The sequence below is a fragment of the Apodemus sylvaticus genome, chromosome 3 (assembly GCF_947179515.1).
Source record: "Apodemus sylvaticus chromosome 3, mApoSyl1.1, whole genome shotgun sequence".
NCBI lineage: Eukaryota > Metazoa > Chordata > Mammalia > Rodentia > Muridae > Apodemus > Apodemus sylvaticus.
This window is the reverse complement of record NC_067474.1, coordinates 147,668,934-147,689,303: the sequence shown is the minus strand read 5'-3', so window position 1 is coordinate 147,689,303 and position 20,370 is coordinate 147,668,934. Positions and strand designations below refer to the sequence as shown.

The 20,370-nt window shown below is 43.6% G+C and overlaps 1 protein-coding gene across 1 annotated transcript in view; it reads left to right on the top strand.

The window, feature by feature from the left end:
• Positions 1–20,370, top strand: part of Cep85 (centrosomal protein 85) — a 44,226-nt gene continuing 23,856 nt past the window's right edge. Inside the window, exons 1-3 of the mRNA XM_052177675.1 lie at positions 1–128; positions 13,421–13,488; positions 18,249–18,401. Coding sequence (XP_052033635.1) covers positions 13,437–13,488; positions 18,249–18,401 — 205 coding nt within the window. The 5' untranslated portion in view covers positions 1–128; positions 13,421–13,436. The remainder of the gene's footprint in view (positions 129–13,420; positions 13,489–18,248; positions 18,402–20,370) is intronic.

Below are 20,370 nucleotides of genomic sequence, written 5' to 3'. Positions count from 1 at the left end.
GCGTGCGGCTTGACGGGCGTGGAACGGCCGTTAGGCGACCTGAGGAGCGGATTCGCCGCTCGTGCGGACGTGGTGGCCGCCGTCAGTATCCCAGAGTGAGGGGGGTCGCCGCTCGCTCTCGGGCCCGTGTAAGTTCTTTTGGGGGGCTCCCGCCGAAGCGGTGGTCCCTGTCTCTCATTCCGTAACCCCGGGAAAACCTCGGAAAGTCGGGACCTAGCTTCTTGGGGGGTAGAGGGGGGGACGGCGGGGGAACCCCGTGGAGATCGAAGCGCATGCGCAGATGGACCGAGCCGTAATTCCACCCCAATCTCGTCTCCCACCGGCTGAGTTTCCTGGCTAAGGATCCTCACACGCCCCCTCGCGTCTCCGACCCTTCCCCCTGCACCTCGCACCCGCCTCGTCGCTCATTCCACAGCACTTTGCACACTCGTGTGGAGCAGACGCCCCCTGCTCCGGCTAAGAGCCCCGCGGCCCGTGCGAAGAGCCGGGCAAGGATAGAGGTTAAGCGGTTGTCGCCCGGCGAGTGGAGACCTTTCTTTCACAAAGGGCCGGGGACCGAAGGCGCCGGGTGGTGGGGTCAGCAAGCTGTGCCTGCGGAGGTGGCGTCTGAGCTGAGGGTCAGAGGACGCCTGGGCACGGCCCAGACCGGGGCTTAGCTGCGATGCCATGGCTGGAGCTGACGTCGGGGGTGGTCAAGTTGAGTAACCTGGGCTGAGGTCTGGGATGAATCAGAACTTCAGTGTGTCCAGCAGAGAGAGCGTTAGAGAACATTTGACTTCGGTAAATCAGGAAGGTCGGACCGTGTCTGTTTTGTTATGTTGTTGTTGAAATACTGAACATTAAATAAGCCCCTAGACCAAGCGATTTGTCTAGAGCCTTAACTATAGACAAATCCTCTGCCCTCCCTCCCTTTTCTTTCTGTTTATAAGTCTTGCTGTGTAATCTAGGCTGGCCTAGAATTTCCTGCGTAGACCAGACTAGGCTTCTGCTGTTATTTTGGATTTTGAGACAAGCCTCACTATGTAGTCTTGGCTGGCCTGGAACTCACTATGTAGAAAAGTGGTGTCGTCCTGCTGGGAGATCCTTTGCTAGAGTTAAAGGTGTGCAACTCCATGTCAGGCCCAGGTTGTCTTGAATTCATGTTAATTTTGCCTTAGCCGCCATAGTGTTGAGATTGCAGGCTCACATATGACCAGTAGTTTTTCTTTAATACATTCGGTGCAGAAACAGGCAAATAGTAACGCAGTAACTTTGGGTTGGTGAATATAGATATAGTATCAGGTCAGGGCTTCTTAAACTCTCTCTCTCTGTGTGTGTGTCTCTCTGTGTGTGTGTGTGTGTGTGTTCATTAGTGGTTTGTCTGCATACATGCCTGTGTAAGGGTGTCAGAAGTCCTTGAGCTGGAGTTATAGGCCATTGTGAGCTGCCATATGGGTGCTGGGAAATGGACCTGCGCATTCTGGAAGAGCAGCCAGTGCCCCTCAGACTGCCACTCTTGATCCCCTTTTCCGCCTGGGAAGTTTTTATGAGATCTTGAATGTGTAAGTATATTAAACATTTACTGATAAGTGATAAACTTACTTTAAAACAATTATCTGAAGCTTTGTTTGGTAACCCATGCCTGTAATCCAAGCACTCAGGAAGCTGTGGCAGAAGAATCTGTAAAAGTACAGGCTAGCTCAGTCGGTAGAGCACGAGACTCTTTAACATCAGGGTGTGGTTTGAGCACACATTGGGTGCCAAATGTAAATGTACTGGGAGCTTTTCTATGCCCACCCTTGTTCCCAAGTAATGACAGATTTTATATTTATTTTATATCATATATATAAATACTTATATTTTTATTTATTAAAAAGGCTTCAGCACTATAACTGGGCAGGTTTGAGCTGTTCTCACCTGACTCTGTTGGCCTGGCATACTTGCCAGCCACGAGGTGTTACCGTCGTCTGAGACTTCCTCTGGTTCTTTCTTCATCCTCATCCTCATGGTGACCTCTGCCTCACCTGAGACCCTCTCCTCCACTTCCCAAGTGCTGCAATCACAAGCATACATCACTTCAAACAGACTATTTTGATGGCTTAAAAAAAAAGAATATTAAGATTGTTTTCTTCATAAGAGTAAGTTTCCGTAAGAAGAGAAAACTTGGAACGTATACAGTAAAGAACAGTTTAGTTCATGCCCTACAATGGCCTCTAAGCTGAGCCAAGGTGTTTGAGGCGGTGTGTTTGGGATAGCATAGCTTGAGGGTGCACACAGTGCAAAGAATTCCTCTTGCGTGTTTAGAAACAAGGCTGCAGTGGTCAGGCAGTACAGAGCAGTTGATCCAGAAACATCTTGCATTTGCTACGTTTGATTGTGAATTGATAATTGGCTGTTATATGTTCAAGTATCTTTTACTATTAGATTTTTCACAATTTCCACTTTTCACTGTATCACCTGTCAACTCATAGTTCTTAAACTAAGTTGTATGCCGAAGTCCACCAGTAATGGCACAAACCGTAATCTCAGCACTAGAGGCAGGGGCAGGCCAGTCTCCGAGTTGAAGGCCAGCCTGGTCTGTAAAGTTAGTACCAGGACAGTGAGGGCTGCCCAGAGAAAAACAAAATGAACAAACATAATGTGTGCTGGGCCTTCAGGATGGCTCAATAGATAACGGTGTTGGCTGCCAGGCCTGAGAACTTGGATGTCCATACACGGGTGCACACTGTTACACAGGTCCAAGGTTGATGGTAGTCATCGATTCCTACCTTTTCCATTGAAGCGGGATCTCCTCAGTCAAACCCAGAGCTTAGTGTGAAGAATAGTTAGTGTGCGCCCGCTTGCTCTTGGGATCCCGTCTTTGTCTTCTGAAGCTGGAATTACAAAGGAGCTCCCACTCCCACTTGGCATTTTCTGAGGTTCTGGTTTCTTTACTCTTGTTCTCCTGCTTATGTGAGAGCATTTTAACAGTCTGCCCAGCCCCTCAGTCTAAACCTTTATTTCCTATCTGTAAAAGGAGGACGATAATAGTAACTGACTCAGAATTGATGAGTATGAAACATGATGCACAATGTATAAAGTATTTAGCACAAGGTTTAATAGGAAGTTTTGCATGCATGTTACATTTTTTTATGCGAATGAACATTTTTGTAGTGTATTCACTTTTAATTTAGTTACCAAATTCTGTTAGAGGCTTTTATCTCCTTCCTGTCTGCATTCAGTTGTATTTCTTTAGCTGTATAGTTGATTAATTGTCTCAGGGGTTTTGTTGTTGTTTGTTTGTTTGTATAATATTTTCTTTTAGAGAATCTGTAGCTTTCAGTGAGTCCTAAAAATCTTTTTGTTGTTGTTCTTTTGATTTTTCAAGACAAGTTTCTCCATGTAGCTCTGGCTGTTCTGGAACTCACTCTGTAGACCAGGCTGGCTCTGCCTCCTGAGTCCTGTTTTATTTTATTTTATTTTTTTCCGAGACTGGGTTTCTCTGTATAGCCCTGGCTGTCCTGGAACTCACTTTGTAGACCAGGTTGGCCTCGAACTCAGAAATCTGCCTGCCTCTGCCTCCCAGAGTGCTGGGATTACAGGCGTGCGCTACCACTGCCAAGCGACCTCCTGAGTCCTGAGATTAAAGGCAGGCACCACTACCACCTGGCCCCTGAAAATCTTTTTTTTTTTTAATATTTAAAAAATTTATTATATTTTATGTGGTATGTGTGTTTATTAGTGTGGTTGTGGGCATCCTTGTACTCGGACATTTGTGTAGAGGTCACAGAACGGCATCAGGCCTTGTTTTTAATTTGTTTGTTTAATTTGTTTGGGACAAAGTCTTTGTGGTTTGTTGCTGTACACACGAGACTAACTGGCCCACAAATCACATTTTGTCTCCGCCATCTCAGTGTACAGGAGAACTGAAAGATGAGCTACTGTCCTAGACTTTTTCTTGATTTGGTTTGTGGGTTGTTATGTTTTAGACTTAGGTACAAGCACACACCTGTGAAATTCCTGCAGTGATCATAAGGGGGTCTTGGATCCTTTGACGCTAGGTACACGTAGTTGTGAGGCCTGACATGGGCCCTGAGAGATGAGCTTTGAGCAGTAAGCACTAGGAACTGCTGGCCTATCTCTCCAGTCCTGATTTGATGTTTTAGGATGGATTTTCACTGGCTAGTCCAGGCTGAAGATCCCATGTTAGATCCAGAGTGCTGGGTTTACAGTGTGCACTATGGTCAGCCTAAAATGTATTGTTGCTCATCTGATTCTAAGGCTATTAAGAAAAAGTCTAGAACAGCTTATATGGTTTATTCTTAATGGGGATACTTTTTAAAAATGTATTCACAGGTTTTTTTTTTAACTTTTCATTGATTCTTTGTGAGTTCCACACGATGGGCCCCAGTCCTGTTTGTTTCCCTGTCCCCTCGAATCCTCCCTTCACCCTTGAAACCCCTTCAGATAAAACACACACACACACAACACACACACACACACACACGACAACAACAACAAAAACAAAGCATAGAAAACATCTCATCATGGAAGCTGTAGTATGCCAGTGTGTTCCACAGTGTATCCCTCTGTCCACATATCAACAGGAGCAAATGTTCATTGCAGTGAGTCCTGGTCTGGTTTGAGAGAGCTCTGGCTTCTGTGACACCATCAATATTGGATCCTCACTGGGATTCCTTCCGTTATCCTGCTGCTGCCCTGTGTTGTGGAGATCCTGCAGCTTCGGATCAGCAGGACTGGCCCTTTCATATATCCCAACAATTTGCAGATGATACAGATTTTGGGATGGGCCAACTTAGTGCCCTGGATCTGGGCCTGGCTGGCAGCTGAGCTGGTCAGCCCCCTGGCTCTTCCTTATCCACACCATCAGGGAGAGTTCTACAACTCTGCTCTGGCTAGGCCACCCAGTGCCACCATCAGTAGGATGCAGGATCAGCTCTCGCTCTCTTATGACCCCAGGGCCAGTTTTCCCAACTGCTGCAGGTGGTGAAGGGTAAGGGGGGAGGGCATCACCCCCCCCCATACCACCTCACAGCAGATAAATCATGGAGCCAGCTCTCTCTGTGTCCTTGGAGGGTGGCTCATCTCTTCCTTCTCAGTCAGCCCAGTACTCCTGTGCTGCTCAGGTGAGGCACAGGGCCCACTCCTGAGTGCTGCTACTGTGATACAGAGCCGGCCCTCCGGCGCTTCATGACCTCTCCCCAGCTGCCTCTGGGGACTGAGGGGGTGAGGGGACAGAGCGTCTCCTCTCCCCACCTAGGCTACCTCACAGCTGAGGGGTGACTGGGCCAGCTCTCTTGCTCTCTTGGGGGTGGCTTGCCTCCACCTCCTCCTTCATCTTGACTACCCTGCCCAGATAAGGTGCAGGGCTTGCTTCCCAAGTACTGCAGCTGTCACAGGGCAGGGCCAGCTTACCAGCTCTCATCACTCTAGAACCAATTCTCTTGACTGCTGCAGGAAGTGAGGTGGGTGGTGAGGGCATCATCCGTGCCCCCTCACACTAGACTAGTGGTGGGGCTGACTCACCTGCCCCCTCACTATTGTGCTGCTTAAGCGAGGTGAGGGCCCACTCTCCTGATTGCGCCAGGCAGCAAGGCACAGGACCAGCTTACCTGCTCTAATGACCCTGGGACCAGCTCTCCTGACTGCCACGGAAGTAAGGGACAAGGAGGGGAAGGCATCACCCCTGCATCCCCTCATGGCAGATGTGGGGCAGGGCCAGCTCTTACTCACCTGTGCCCCTGCCACCGGGGTCACTGATGTCTGTCCAAGCAAGGTACAGGGCCTGTTCTGAGTGCTGCCAAGGGGGTGGGGCTAGCCCTTCTGAGTTCATGGCCCTGTGACATGACTGACAGAAGTGTGGTGGCAGGAAAGGTGAAAGTTACCTCTGTGTCCGTGCTGCCTCACAGCAGATGAGTAGCAGGATCCACTCTGCTGAGGAGTGCCACTAATGGGAGATGGGACAAGTTCTCCAGAGCATTGCATGTAGTGAGGGGAGGGACCAGTTATAGTAGCCGCTGGGCATCCAAGTGCTCTCTGGCTGCTGCCCCAAGCAGGGATGTCCAAGAGGGATACTTAAAAAACAACCAAAACCAAGAAAACCTTGAAGTACAAAGTGACATGATAACCCAAGCCTCTAATCCCAGAGAGAGAGGCAGGCCAACTTCTACCACATATGGAGTTCAAGGCTAGCTAGAGCTACATAAGACATGTCTCAAAACAAAACAACATGGTGGGGGGTGGTGCAGAAAGTGTTGTATGTGCCTGTAAGCAGCCTGTTGTCTCTGCCTTCAGTGATTTTCAGTAGTTCTCAACCTGTGGGTCACAACCTCTTTGTTGGTGGGCGAGTGTTGAATGACTCACAGGGTTTGTATAGCACATATTTACATTATGATTCATAATAGTAGCAAAATTATAGTTATAAAGTAGCAATAAAAATAATCTTATGGTTGGGGGTCACCACAGCATGAGGAATTATTAAAGGGTCTTAACATTAAGAAGGTTGAGAGCCACTGCTCTGGAGGCTGAGACTGAAGGAGCACTGCAAGTTTGAGACTAGCCTGATTTACATAAGACCCCAAAGAATAAAAACAAAGTCTTGAAATACAATTGGCATTTGTTTTATGTAAACATTGTAGCTTTTGAGATGACTGTGTTTGCATAGACTAACATAAATTCATTGGTTTTTAATTTGTTCCACTGTAGAATCTAACCCCTAAATATTTGATCACCCTGAAAAGAAAGATTATATGTATTAGCAATTACCCTCTATTCCCTGCCTGCTCAGCTCTTAACTTCTGTGAAGTTAGCTTTCTAGACATTTCATGTGAGAGACCATGCAAAATGTGGCTACTGGTGTTTGGTTTCATTTAGCTTGGTGTTGTTTAGGTAACGTGTGCAGGTACATGTAGGGGCCTTTGATCAGCCTCAGATATTGTTCCTCAGGAGTTATCCACTTGTTGAGACAGGCTTTCAGTGGGATCTGAGGCTCCCTGATAAGGCTCAGAGATCTGGCCAGTAAGCTACAGGGATCCTTCTGTCTCTACCTCTCCAGTGCTGGGATTATAGGCATGTGCCACCATACCTAGGTTTTTATGTGGGTGCTGGGGATGGAACATAGGTCCTCATTCTTGTGGCATTGTATTGTGCCTTTTGTATATGTGTGGGATGTATATTCACATGTACATGTTTGTATGCATATATGTGGGTACATGAACACATGTACATGGAGGTTAAAGGTTGATGGTAGGTGTCTTCCTCTATCAGTCTCCACCTTGTTAAAAATGTTTTATTCTTCTCTCAGATACTGCATCCCACCTGCAGTTTTCCCCACTCCCTTCCTCCCTTCTCCCTAACACTTTTTCTCCTCCCACTCTTGATCCAGTACCTCTCCTCAGACAAGAGCAGGCCTTCCAAGGTTATCAACTAACTACGGAGTAACAAATTACAAGACCAGACACATACAGTCACATCAAAGCTGGACAAGGCAACCCAGTAGGAATACTAGTGTCTCACAAGTAGGCAAGAGTCAGGGATAGCCCCCTCCCCCCAAGTTAGGAATCTAACAAGAACACCAAGCTATTCAGCCATAGCATATATGCAGAGGACCTAGGTCAGACCCCTATAGGCTCCCCTGATCTCTGTGAGCCTTCATGAATTCTGGACAGTTGATTCTGTGGGCTGTGTTCTTGTTGTATCCCTAAACCCTCTGGTTCCTTCTGTTGTCCCCCCACCCCCCTTCCTCCAGGATCTCTAGTTCTCTGTTTGGCTAGATTGCCTGGCCAGCAAGCCCCTGGGGTCCTCATGTCAATGTTTCCTTAGCACTAGGATCACAGGCATGCATCAGCTTTTGCATGGGTTCAGAGGATTTGAACTCAGGTTTCTCTGATTGCAACCAAGCCCTTAACCAGTTAAGCTTTCTAGTTCACTTCATTCCTTTTGTAGCCAAATGATACCCAGGTGTACAGTTCTACCACATTTATCATATCTGTTTAATGGACTTAGGGTTGTTTGTACTTTTTGTATATAATTATTTACTTTTGTAAATAATGTTAAGGACATTTACAGGGATTCTTTGTGTCTTAGCTTTCTCAATAATTAACAGTGGACTATTATTACCTAGTCTGTAGGGATGATTATTTAAGATGGACAGGTAAGCATAGACAACTGTACATGCCAATACTGTACCATATAAGGAGCATGAACACCTGAATTTTACTGCCTGAGGCATTCCTGGAATTAGTTCTAAATGGATATAGGAGGACCATTTTACAGTAAAACTACTGGGTTCCTAAATAGCAATTTTAGGGGGCTCTGGGAGTTCTTTTGTCACTTTGTTCTGAATTTGAAAATGTCTTAGAATCTACTGTGGCTTCTGTCTGGTTCTTCTTTAAAGGATAACAAATTGAAATTATTGTTTTGTACCTTGTACTGGGGTTGGGGAGCTGAGAAGGACAATTAAAAGTCAAAGTCAGCTTGAACCTCATAGTAAGACCCTTTGTCCAAAAAAAGGTAAAGAGAAGGGCAAAAGAGAGCCCAGTGAGAGGGTAGATGTGGTATTGACAGGAAGCATCACTAATAAGCGGGTGACTATGCTGTATCATTAACTCACTGGCCATCAGTTTGGCTAGCTATATGTTGATAATAACTAGCCATAAGTTGAAGATTTTGTTGTTATTTTTGAGGGGTTTTGGTCTTTATTTTTATGAATATGTTGCCTGCATGTATGTCTGCACACCATACGCATGCAAATGCATTCTCTAGAAGAGAATGTCAAATCCTCTGAAACTGGAGTTAAAACTGGTTGTTTTGAAGTACTTTGAGGGTGCTGGGATCCAACCCAGGTCCCCTGAAAGAGCAACTAGTACTCCTACCCACTGACCCATCTCTGCAGCCTGTTTGTTTTAAAGACTCAGTGGAGCTCAGGCTAACCTGGAGCCTTCAGTCTTCCTGTTTCTGCTTCTTGGGTGCTGCTCAGTTGATGCTCTTATGAAGGAAGTGTGGTTTTAGAGTATGGTTCCAATTTGTTACTACAGTAGTGAGTTGATGTCCCCTTGAATTGTTGCTAAGATAGCACTGTAGAGACCAGTAAAGTACATTAATTATTACCATATAACCACCCTTTTTTCCCCTTTCAAAATTGAATTTCACCTCTAAGAATTATATCCTGTGAATTTTCTCAAATTATTTTGGGCACTCATAAATTCAGAATTTCTGAATTTCTGTTGTTCCCACCCCCCATTTTTGTTTGTTTTTCTAATGACATCTCAAACAATGGCATTAAAAACATTATTGTATACTTAGTGCTGGTGTGTTTGTAGTCTTGAGTCTACCATATTAGTGCTTCCACAAATCTAAACCTCATGAAGCGTTCCTACAAAAATAACTAAATTAATTAACATAATTTTGCTATAATCTTAGACTTTGCTTAATGATAACTTTTGTTATAAATTATATTGTTTGAGCAAAAGGACTTAGCCACAGCATTATAGAGATGTTGTAAAGACACTTTAATGAAGTCCTCTTGAGAAGCCCATACCCATATCCTGCATGTATACAGTGTTTTTCCTATGTGTAGCTGTCTAAATACTTAATAAATACAACTTAGCTTCACTTAGTGCAGTCTAGCCAGAGGTCAAGCCTTACTTGAGAGAAGGGCCATAAAGGGGAAAGTCCACTCATTGCTGGCCACAATGCTGTCTCTTCCCATCCCTCCCTCCTTCCTTTGTTTATTTTATTTTGGTTTTCTGGGATAGGGTCTCACGTAGCCTGGAATAGTCCTTGTTTGTTTGTTTGTTTGTTTTTCTAGACAATTCCTGGCTATCCTGGAACTCTCTCTATAAACCAGGCTAGCCTCAAACTCATAGAGATCCACCTACTTCTGCACCCTGAATGCTGGGATTAAAGGCAAGAGCCTAGAATAGCCTTAACCTGTGTTTCCCAAATAGCAGTGTTCAGGCAGGCATGGTATAAGAAGAGCTGAGAGTTCTACATTTTGTTCCAAAGGCAAACAGAAGACTGGCTTCCGGGGAACTAGGAGAAGGTCGCAAAGCCTATGCCCACAATGACACATTTCCTCCAACAAGGCCCCACCTCCTAATAGTGCCACTCCCTGGGCCAAGTGTATTCAAACCACCACAGCCACCCTCTTATCTTCCACACATGCAGTATGTACACATACACATCAGAATGATAATCATAATAAGAATAATTTGTAAATTTAAAACATGGTTTCTTAGGTCTGATATCTCTGCAGTCAGGAATTAGAGGAATGAAGATCACAAGTTCAGGGTCATTTTTAGCTACCTAGTGAGTTTGAGGCCAACCTGGCCTAAGTGAAACTTTGGTTTATGCCTTCACCCTAAAGTTCTTATGTATCACTGGGAGGTGGTGGCAGCACTCTGGGAGGCAGAGGCAGGCGGATTTCTGAGTTCGAGGACAGCCAGGGCTATACAGAGAAACCCTGTCTCCAAAAAACAAACAAACAAACAAAAAAAAGTTCTTATGTATCAGTACTTTGAAAGAGACAGAGACTAGCTTAAGAAAAACTGCTGGGAACTGGGGAGCTGGCTGCAAATGATGAGGAACTAGATTTGGATTACCATAGGCTCAACAGTATGCATCTAGAACTGCAGGACTTGGAAGGAAAAGGGGTAGTATGGCCAGCCAGTCCAGCTGAATCAGTGTACTTCTCTTTAGTAAAGAGACAGACACTACCTCAGAAAATGTGGTCAAAAACACTTGATGTCTGCCTCTGGCCTCCACAGATTGGGCGAGGTTACTAGCATGTAATGGCCCTTGTCCCGAGCCCAACAAGCCAAGTGTGATCCTCATATGCCAGTGGTGGAAGTACAGAACTGATTCTGAAAGGTTGTCTCTTGCTTCCACAGGTGCACTGTTGTGCACACAAACAGTAAATGTTAGCTATTTTTTCAAAAGATTTATTTATTTTTATGTGAATACATTGTAGCTGTCCTCAGTCATGCCAGAAGAAGGAGTCAGATCTTTGTGAGCCACCATGTGGTTTCTGGGAATTGAACTCAGCTTTTATTCATTTGTTTGTTTGTTTGCTTACTTGCTTGCTTGGTTTTTTGGGACAAGGTTTCTCTGTGTAGTGCTGGCTGTTCTGGAATTCATTTTGTAGACTAAACTTACCCAAACTCTCAGATCCAACTGCCTCTGCTTTCTGTGTGCTAGGATCAAAAGTGTGAGCCACTACCACTTAGCCAACAAAAAATTTTTTAAATGTTAATTTTGTGTGTATGTGTGTAGTATGTGCATATGAGTGTGAGTGCAGGTGCCCATGAAGTCTAGAAGAGGGGATTGGGTCCCCTGGAGCTGGAACTACTGTGATCTGCCTGACACGGGTGCTTAGAACTGAGCTCAGGTCTGCTGTAAGAACAGTACACTGACTTAACCACCTAGCTGTCTTTCCAGCTCCTTTTGTTTGTTTGTTGAGATGTGATCTTATGTATTTCCCGGGTTATGTATTTCTTGAACTTTTTGTAGTATCCAGCAGTTTTTCTATCTCAGGCTCTTGAGTAGTTGGGACTACATGTGTGTGTCATCATGCCCCTGTTTTTTGCTGTTTGGTTTGGTTTGGTCTTTTTTTTTCCCCCTGGTTTTGGTTTTTCGAGACAGGGTTTCTCTGTATAGCCCTGGCTGTCCTGGAACTTGCTCTGTAGACCAGGCTGGCCTCAAACTCAGGAATCTGCCTGCCTCTGCCTCCGAAGTGCCATCACTGCCTGGCAGTTTGGTCTTTGTTTTGTTTGCTTGTTTGTTTTGTTTTGAGACAAGGTCTCTCTGTGTAGCCTTGGTGGTCCTGGAACTCTCTGTATAGGCCATGCTGGCCTCGAACTCTTAGATGCCTTTACCTCTGCTTCTTCATGCTGGGATTAAAGATGTTTATGTATGGGTGTTTTGTCTAGATAGTTTTTTGTGTGCCATGTGTGTACCTACTGCCTGCCACCAGAGACCGAAAAGAGAATGTTGGATGTTAAATTTCCTACAGTTACAGGTATCTGTGAGCCACCCAGGAAATGCTGGGAATCAAACTTTTGTCCTCTAGAACAACCAGTGCTCTTAACTGCTAAGCAGTCTCTCTAGCCTTAAAATACTCTGCAGTGTAAAATATGGGAAATGCTTGAGTATATGGTATGCTTTTGTAAGATAGGTGTTTGTTTCTTTTGTTGCTTGTTGTATACTAATAAAATAGCCTTAGAATCTTCAAAATGATATGTGTCTTTTCGTATGCTAATAAGTATTTGTTAACTGATAGCACCTGGGTAGTTTTTATAGATTTTTTTCCTGGAGTGGGTATGTGGGGTGGTACCCAGGGTTATTCTGCCTGCATGGCAGAACTCCTTTTGATTTGGCAGTAGAGCTTAATGGGCAGCAGTCTTGGTGAGAAAACTTTACAAACCTTTATAACATCCTTAGTAACCCTAAACTCCTAATTGTTAGACGTAAAGCCCTGTGTTTCTTAGCTTTCTACAGTCCCTAGGAAATCTGGTTTGTACACTACCTCTGTCTTCCAGTCGTGCTTGAGGCAGCACTCCTTTAGCTACATTCTACCTTTGTGTAACTTATATTTTCCCAACCAGGTTTATTCATAAATCCTTTATAACATCAGTTTATCATTTCTAGCTTCTCCATCAGTAGCAAACTCAAGGGAGTGTGTTCTCTTTGAAGCTCTGTGTCCCTTATTTGCCTTTGGCCTATGCATCTCTTTATCAGTGTCCCTTGTAATATCTGATTTTCCCCCCTTTTTCCTTTTTTTGTTTTGTTTTATTTTGTTTTATTGGAGGCAGTCTCATTGTACAGATATGAGGTAATTCTGCTTCAGTTTCCCAAATGTAGGATTATGGGTATGCAGGACCACACCTGGTTGTAATGTCTTTATAATAAGACCATAATTTATTTTTCTAAACAGGTACATAGTTCTGATTGACCTGGATTCATTATGTAAACTAGGCTGGCCTTGAATTTGTTGTAATTCTCCCATCTCTGCCTCTTGAGTGCTGGAATTATAGATGTGTTCCATCATGCCTGATCTAAACGAGTAAAAATAAAGATTCCTTGAGTTCTGTAAACTATTCTAGTAAAGGAGTCATGGCACCATTGTAGCTAGTTGATAAGCCTGGGTACAACAAGCTGGGAATTAGGATAGAATTCAAAGCTGGGCAGTTGGAACACCACACACACACACACACACACACACACACACGCACTTACACGTACGCGCGTGCGCACGCACACACACACACAGAATCTGAAGTCAGAGCATATTGTTAGAGTTAGGAGGAAACAATTTGTTTATTATATCAAGATTATGGTGGGTTTTGTTTTGCTTTGTTTTAGTTTCATCTAATGGAAACAGAGATACACGTAATTTTTACAAAGATACTGGAAAATTCTGACTGGTTACTCTTTCATTCTGCAGTTGTCTCAGGTAACTGATGGCCATGCAAGAAAAATACCCAAATGATAGGTCTCATGCCGCTTCACCAGGTGAGTAGTCTTCTGTATTAAATTTGGACTTTTCCTATTTGTGTTTGTGTGTGTGTGGAGATATGCTGTCTTGTACATGTAGAGTCCAGAGGTTAACCTGTGTCTGTGAGACAGAGTTCTGAGTGAAATCGGGGGTGGGGGAGGGCGACAGCAAGGATGGTTCTGTTCTACTCAGGTGCTACTCCATAAAGATTGGAATTCTTGGCTGCCCACTATTTCTGGTACCAAGAGAGCTGAGAATTTATCTCTAGAATGAATTGACAAACTTTTGAAAGCTCAATAGATGTAGACTGTAGGTATATGAAGTATGTGTGTGCTAAACACACATACAAATACAGCAAGAGGGATTTAGTTATGGAAGCAAATTTCAGATCAGAATACATTTGTCGAGAAATGACAGTTTTTAATTCACCATTAACTAGACAAATGTTTTTTAACTCCAGAGGCTCATAGTACCTAGTCATGGTAAACCCTGGTACATTTTTGTAGCATCTTCTTAGGTTTGCTATCTCTCTCTCTCTTTCTCTTTCTCTTTCTCTTTCTCTTTCTCTTTCTCTTCTCTTTCTCTCTTTCTCTCTCTCTCTCTCTCTCTCTCTCTTTCTCTCTCCCTCCCTCCCTCCCTCCCTCCCTCCTTTCCTCCCTTTCTTTCTTTCTTTCCCTCCCTTTTTCTTTCCTTCATTTTCATTTGTGTGTGTGTGCGCGCGCGCGTGTGTGTGTGTGTGTGTGTGCAGGTGCATGTGCCATGTAGGTCAGTTAGCAACTCTCAAGAGTTGCTCTCTCCTGCCACCTTGTGGTATCTCGGCATCAAACTCTTGTTGCCAAGGTTGTGCCTAAGTGCTTGCTTCTACCCCTGAGCCTTTTTGTTGTCCACTTTGCTTCTCACACACAGTAAGCATCATGATAAGCATCTGGATAACTTCAGGATTCCTTCAGTAGTTGTTGAATATTTGCCATGTGCTCTTCACTATCTTATAGGTAAATTATAATTTTAATATTATGCAAGATAATAGTTCCTAACAAAGTTTCCAACCTTTTTTTGTTGTCTCCAGTAGCATGTCTTTCAAATTAATAATGATCTTTACAGCAACACAAGCACATACACACAAAGGGTTTTGTTGCTTTGGTTTTGGTTTTGTCAGCTTAGCAGGGATGCTGAGGTCTGAGGTCCTGGCTGAGCAGGAATTCACTGGATAGACCAGTATGGTCTTAGACTTGAGGCAGTAACTGCGCCACCACACCTGGCTATACAGATGCTGCTTCTGGTGACTTTAAGCTTAAGACTGGGACTCTGTATACCCCAGGCTGGTCTGAAACTCTCATTTGTAGCCAAGGATGACCTTGAAATCCTGATCCTCCTGCCTCCACCTTCCAAGTGCTGGGATTATAAGTGTGAGGCACCACACCTAGCTACAAAAATATAGTATAAGTAACTCAAATGGCACACTCACAGAACACACATTCAAAACTGTCAGATAAACTGGGCATGGTGGTACAGTTTTAATCCCAGCACTCTGGAATCTCTTGAGTTCAAGGCTAAACTGGTCTACAGAGCATGTTCCAGGCCAGCCAAGAATACACAGAGAAACCTTGCCTATAAAACTATATATAAATAAATAATTTGTATATAGAGCAGGCATATTTTTTCAAATCAGTATAATTCAGACAGTAGGAGTCCTTAGAGCAAGACTGCCTTCAGGAGAAACTAAGAGTATGCCCTGTGAGGAGGAGGAGCAGGAGGAGGAGGAGAGAGAAAAATGGTGAACATGGCAGATGCACCAAGCTTGATGGAACAAGGCATTTGCCTGGTTCTAGGTCAAATACCCTGTAGAACCATATTTTCCAATTTCAACTTAAACTTTGGCACCTAAGTTATATGGAGGAAAAGTAGCTGCTGGTGCATTTGTTTATGGGGTTCTTCAGATACAACCTAGGAAATTCACAGCGGTTTGAAAAGTAATTTAACTATAAGCTGATCGTGATGGGGCACCCATCCGCATGCAGCTCTTAGGAGCAGGCAGGTTTCAGGGTTACCGTCACCCCTGCAACCATGCTCTGCATGCATCCTGAACCCACCTCAAGAGAAGTAATATATAAACAAGCCTGTACTGGTGGTCATACCTGTGACACCTGCAGCACCACACTTGAGATCAAGGCAGGAGGATCAAGAGTTTGAAGGCCGAGGTGACATTGTCTCTTAAAACAAAAATAGTATGGATTTAAGTTTTTCTAGAACTTGCTTTATTTTTTGCTTGCTTGTTTGTTTTATAAACAAGAACTTGCTGTGAGTCCAGGCCGGACTCAAAACTGGAAACAACTTCTTGACTTGGATTTCTAAATGCTGAGATTTTAAAGACTTTTTAAAATTAAGTGTATGTGGGTATGTGCACATGAGTACAAGTGTCAGGCCAGGCTAGGCCAGGCCAGAAGAGGACGATGGGTCCTGCTGGGCTGAAGTCACAGGTAGTTCTGAGCCACCCAGAGTAGGTGCTGCGAACTGAACGTAGATACTCAGAGCGAGCAGTATGTGTTCTTAACCACTGAGCCATTTCTGTGACATATTAATTTTTAAAAAAATCCTAATCTAACTTGCCTAATAATACATTCAAAAAGCTTTGAAGTCAAATCCTGTTAGTCTTTTTTTTTTCTTACTTGCTCAAAAACTGGAGTGTCTTTAATTTTTTTCATTTAAATTTTTAAAAGATTTTATAAGTGTCCTGCCTGCATGTATGTCTGTGTGTCAAGTGCATGCCTCAGAGGCTAGAAGAGGTTATCAGATCCCATAGTACTGGAGTTAGAGATCATTGTGAACTGCAATGTAGGTGCTGGGAATCCATTCTGGGTTTCCTGGAAGAGCAGGGGCCCTTCCAGTGCTCTTCATCGCTGAGCCATTTCTCCAGCGGTGCTGGAGAAATGGCTCCTTGGTATTGTCCTCACTGTGTCCTCAGTGTTAACTGGCTGCACTGGAGCTGCAGTATAGCCCTTGAACTCAGTAAGATGCCTCTTTCTGTGCTAGGACCAGAAGCATATACCACCACACCGACTCATCCTAACCTTTTTGGATTAATTTTCAAAATTTGTCTGACTGGCCTGTTGTGGGTACCCTGGTTCAGAGTGGCAGTAATTTTCAACAAGGAAGTGAAATACCTGTTCCATGTGTGGCCTTGGGACATGTAGGATAATTCACACATCATTGTGATTGAATGAGGGTTGCTACTGATAATTAGTTTGTAGGGATTAGGGATATTAAATCATTCAATGATGTGTAGACTACATAGGCTATACATTGAAGAATATTTTGGTTCAGAATGTTAACCTCATCCATTGAGAACCCATGTAAACTCTGCAGATATTGGACCTGGACATGTATACCATTGTTCTCTTCTCTGTAAACTAGATTAAGTATTGTAGCTTCAAGTTTTCAATAAAGTGTGTGTGTGTGTGTGTGTGTGTGTGTGTGTGTGTGTAGTGAGGCAGGACTCTATTGCCAAAGGAGGAAATAAAAAAAGAAAGAAAAGAAAAAATACAAATTTCCCTAAAGATGACTTGTTTTTTAAGACAGGGTCTCTCTATGTAGCCTTGAGTGGCTTGGAAATAGCTATGTAAATGTGGCTGTCCTTGTACTTCTACCTTCCAAGAACGGGTATGTGGCACTATACCAAGCTTCTTGGTAGATCTTATTTCTATCTTTTAATATTTTCAGGTTTCATGTTATTTTCATTAAAAATCAGCTAATTCAGCTGAGCCAATGGTATCCATTGTAATCCCAGTTACTCAGCAGGCTAATATAGGCGGATTGCCATGAGTTTGAAACCAACCTGTGCTACAGAGTGATAACCATATCTCAAGAAAACAGAACATGCCTTTAATCCCATAATTCCAGAAGCAGAGACAGGCTGATCTCTGTAAGTTTGAGATCAGCCTAGTCTGATCAAAAACGAAAACAAACTACAACAATAGTAAAATAAAACTGAACAACCAAAGTAAATCAAATCAAGGAGCTCAGAGTAGCTAAAATGGGGCTGAGAATAAGAAAGGTGTTGCCTGCTGCTGTTTGACAGGGTTAATCTTGTTCGCTGTGGACATAGCCATTACCAAACAAGCCCTGGGGTTTTCCATGTACTGTTTTGTTAGCAGTCAACCGTTTGGAAGGTTTTATTGTTGACTAGATTTTCAAGAACTACATTGCAGTATAGTACGTGCTTAGAGTGTGACTCTGTGTGAGTCTATGTTATGATAAGGTTTCATATGTCAGTATGTATAACTGAGGAAGAATGTAGCTCTAGGTGTTTAATTGATTATTAAACTAAAGTTCTTGTCATACAGTGCTAATAACAAAACTGGATTAAACACCAATTCTTTGAAAGGGGCCTATCTTGAGAAATCTTAAGCTTCAACAATGTGGATAGTCAGTTAAGGAATTACATGTGAAATCACCTAAATAAAAATTTACTGGGGACTGGAGAGGTGGCTCAGTAGTTAAGAACACTAACTGCTCTTCCAGAGGTCATGAGTTCAAATCCCAGCAACTACATGGTGGGTCACAACTATCTGTAATAAGATCTGATGCCCTCTTCTGGGGTGTCGGAAGACAGCTATATATAATAAATAAATATGCCGGAGCGAGCAAGCAGGCTGGAGTGAGCAGGGCAGGTGCCAGGGAGGTGGGGGGTGGGGGGTTTACTGACCTTATACCCCAAAAAGTGCTTAATTGAATTTCATCAGCTGGCTTACACTAAAGTGAAAAATGCCTCTTGTTACAGGTTCCAATGTGATTCAGAAAGGCAGTTCTCTGGGAACTGAGTGGCAGACACCGGTTATCTCAGAGGCCTTTCGGAGCCGCTTCAGCCGCTGCTCAAGCATCGCTGACAGTGGGGACACAGCCATTGGAACATCATGCTCAGATATTGCAGAGGGTAAGCTTGATTCCCACTTTGAATGTCAGCTTACACGGCCATTTTCCATTTGAATTCCACATATATTGTCATTTACAGAATGATGGTAAGGACGGGATATTCAGTCATGGAATCTGACTAACCATAAATAATCTCAAGTGTGTGTCTTTCTTTTTTTTTAAATATCTAACTATATATTTCTGTCTTCAGACACTCCAGAAGAGGGCGTCAGATTCCATTACAGATGGTTGTGAGCCACCATGTGGTTGCTGGGAATTGAACTCAGGACCTCTGGAAGAGTAGTCAGTGCTCTTAACTGCTGAGCCATCTCTCCAGCCCTTATCTTTTTTTTTTAATGTAATTTTTTAAAAAATTAAGTTTGAGGTTAACCTGGGTTACTTTGTAGACCATGTTCTAATAAAACAAACAACCAAGAGGGTTCAGTACTTGCCTGCCATTCAGGGTCACTTGAGTTGTGGCTCCACCATCTCTCATTTCTCCTGCCTCCACGGCTACATGACACGGTCTCAAAAAATTTAAAAGAGAACAAGGATGTTAAATCTTTTTCATTTTTATTGTGGCTGAGAGAACGTGCTTGCCCTGAGTTTAACCTCCAGCCCCACATAAGCACACAGTGTTTTTGTTTGTTTGTTTTTGTTGTTGATTTGCTTCAAGTATTGGCCTTCCCCCCACACACACCCTCTTCCTTCCTCTTCCTCCTTTTTTTCTTTCCTTTCCCTCCCCTCCTCTTCTTCCTCCCCCGCCCTACCCCCCCCCCCATTTCACAAGATGTCTGTTCTAGAACTTACATGTAGCCAAGTATGACCTTGACCTTATCTTCCTGTCTCTGCTTTCTGATTATGGGCATGTGTTATACTACCCAGTTTAAGCAGTGTTAGAGATTGAACCCAGGACATCATGAATGCTAGCAAGAAGATGCACTCTCACCTGAATCTAGAGCTCATTGACCCAGCTAGACTCCTTGCCCATCAAGCCTCAAGGATTCTCTTGCACTGGGATGAAAGGCTTTTGCTATCTTGCTCAGCTTTTGCTTGGGGGCTGATAATTAAACTCAGGTCGCCATACTTTCCTCAGCAAGTACTTTACCAACTGAACAGTCTTCCCCCAGCCTCCTGTTCTGCTGTTTTTGTTTTTATCCTATGGCTCTGTGTGTGTTGCTGGAGATCAAATCAAGGGCTTTTGTACATGTAAGGCAAAGGCTCTATCACTGGACTATACTATACCAGTCCTGTTCCATAAGATTTTAACTTTTTTAGATTTTAGAGACAGTGTCTCAGAGTAGCCCAGGCTGACCTCCATGTCACTATTTATTCAAAGATTGGAAATCAATTAATGGAATTGCAGGCATTCACTGCTCCATTCAGTCTAGCTTCGTTTGTTTTTGTTTGTTTGTTTTTGTTTTTGTTTTTTGTTTTAATTTATTTTTATTTTATGATCATTGATTGGTGTTTTGTCTGCATATATGTCTATATGAGGGTGTCAGATCCCTTGGAACTGGAGTTACAGACAATTGTGAGCTGCCAGGTGGGTGCTGGGAATTGAACCCAGGTCCTCTGGGAGTACAGCCTAATCTTTCCAGTTCTCCAACTTGATTTTTAAAATTAGGCTTTTTAGACTTCAGGATTTTGTGTTACAGATGCCCAACCAGTCATATCTGTGCAAATATCCCCAAATTACCTCCTGCCCCCCTTCTGACATTTGTACCACTTTTGGTCCCAACTGCTTCAGAATAGATTCAGCCTGTAGTTGCCGAGCTGATTGACACGAGCATTGATAACTTGTGTGGAATGTAGTCAGAGCTGATTGATCCTTAGGAATGTCTGACTTTTTCCATACTGTGAAAGAAGGGTTGCTGGGAAGAATGAACTGGATTTGAATGACAGGATATGACTTAAGAGATTTAGAATTACAGCCTTGAAATATTAAAAGCTCCATGATTTGGGGAACTGTGGCTATACATAAAAATCCC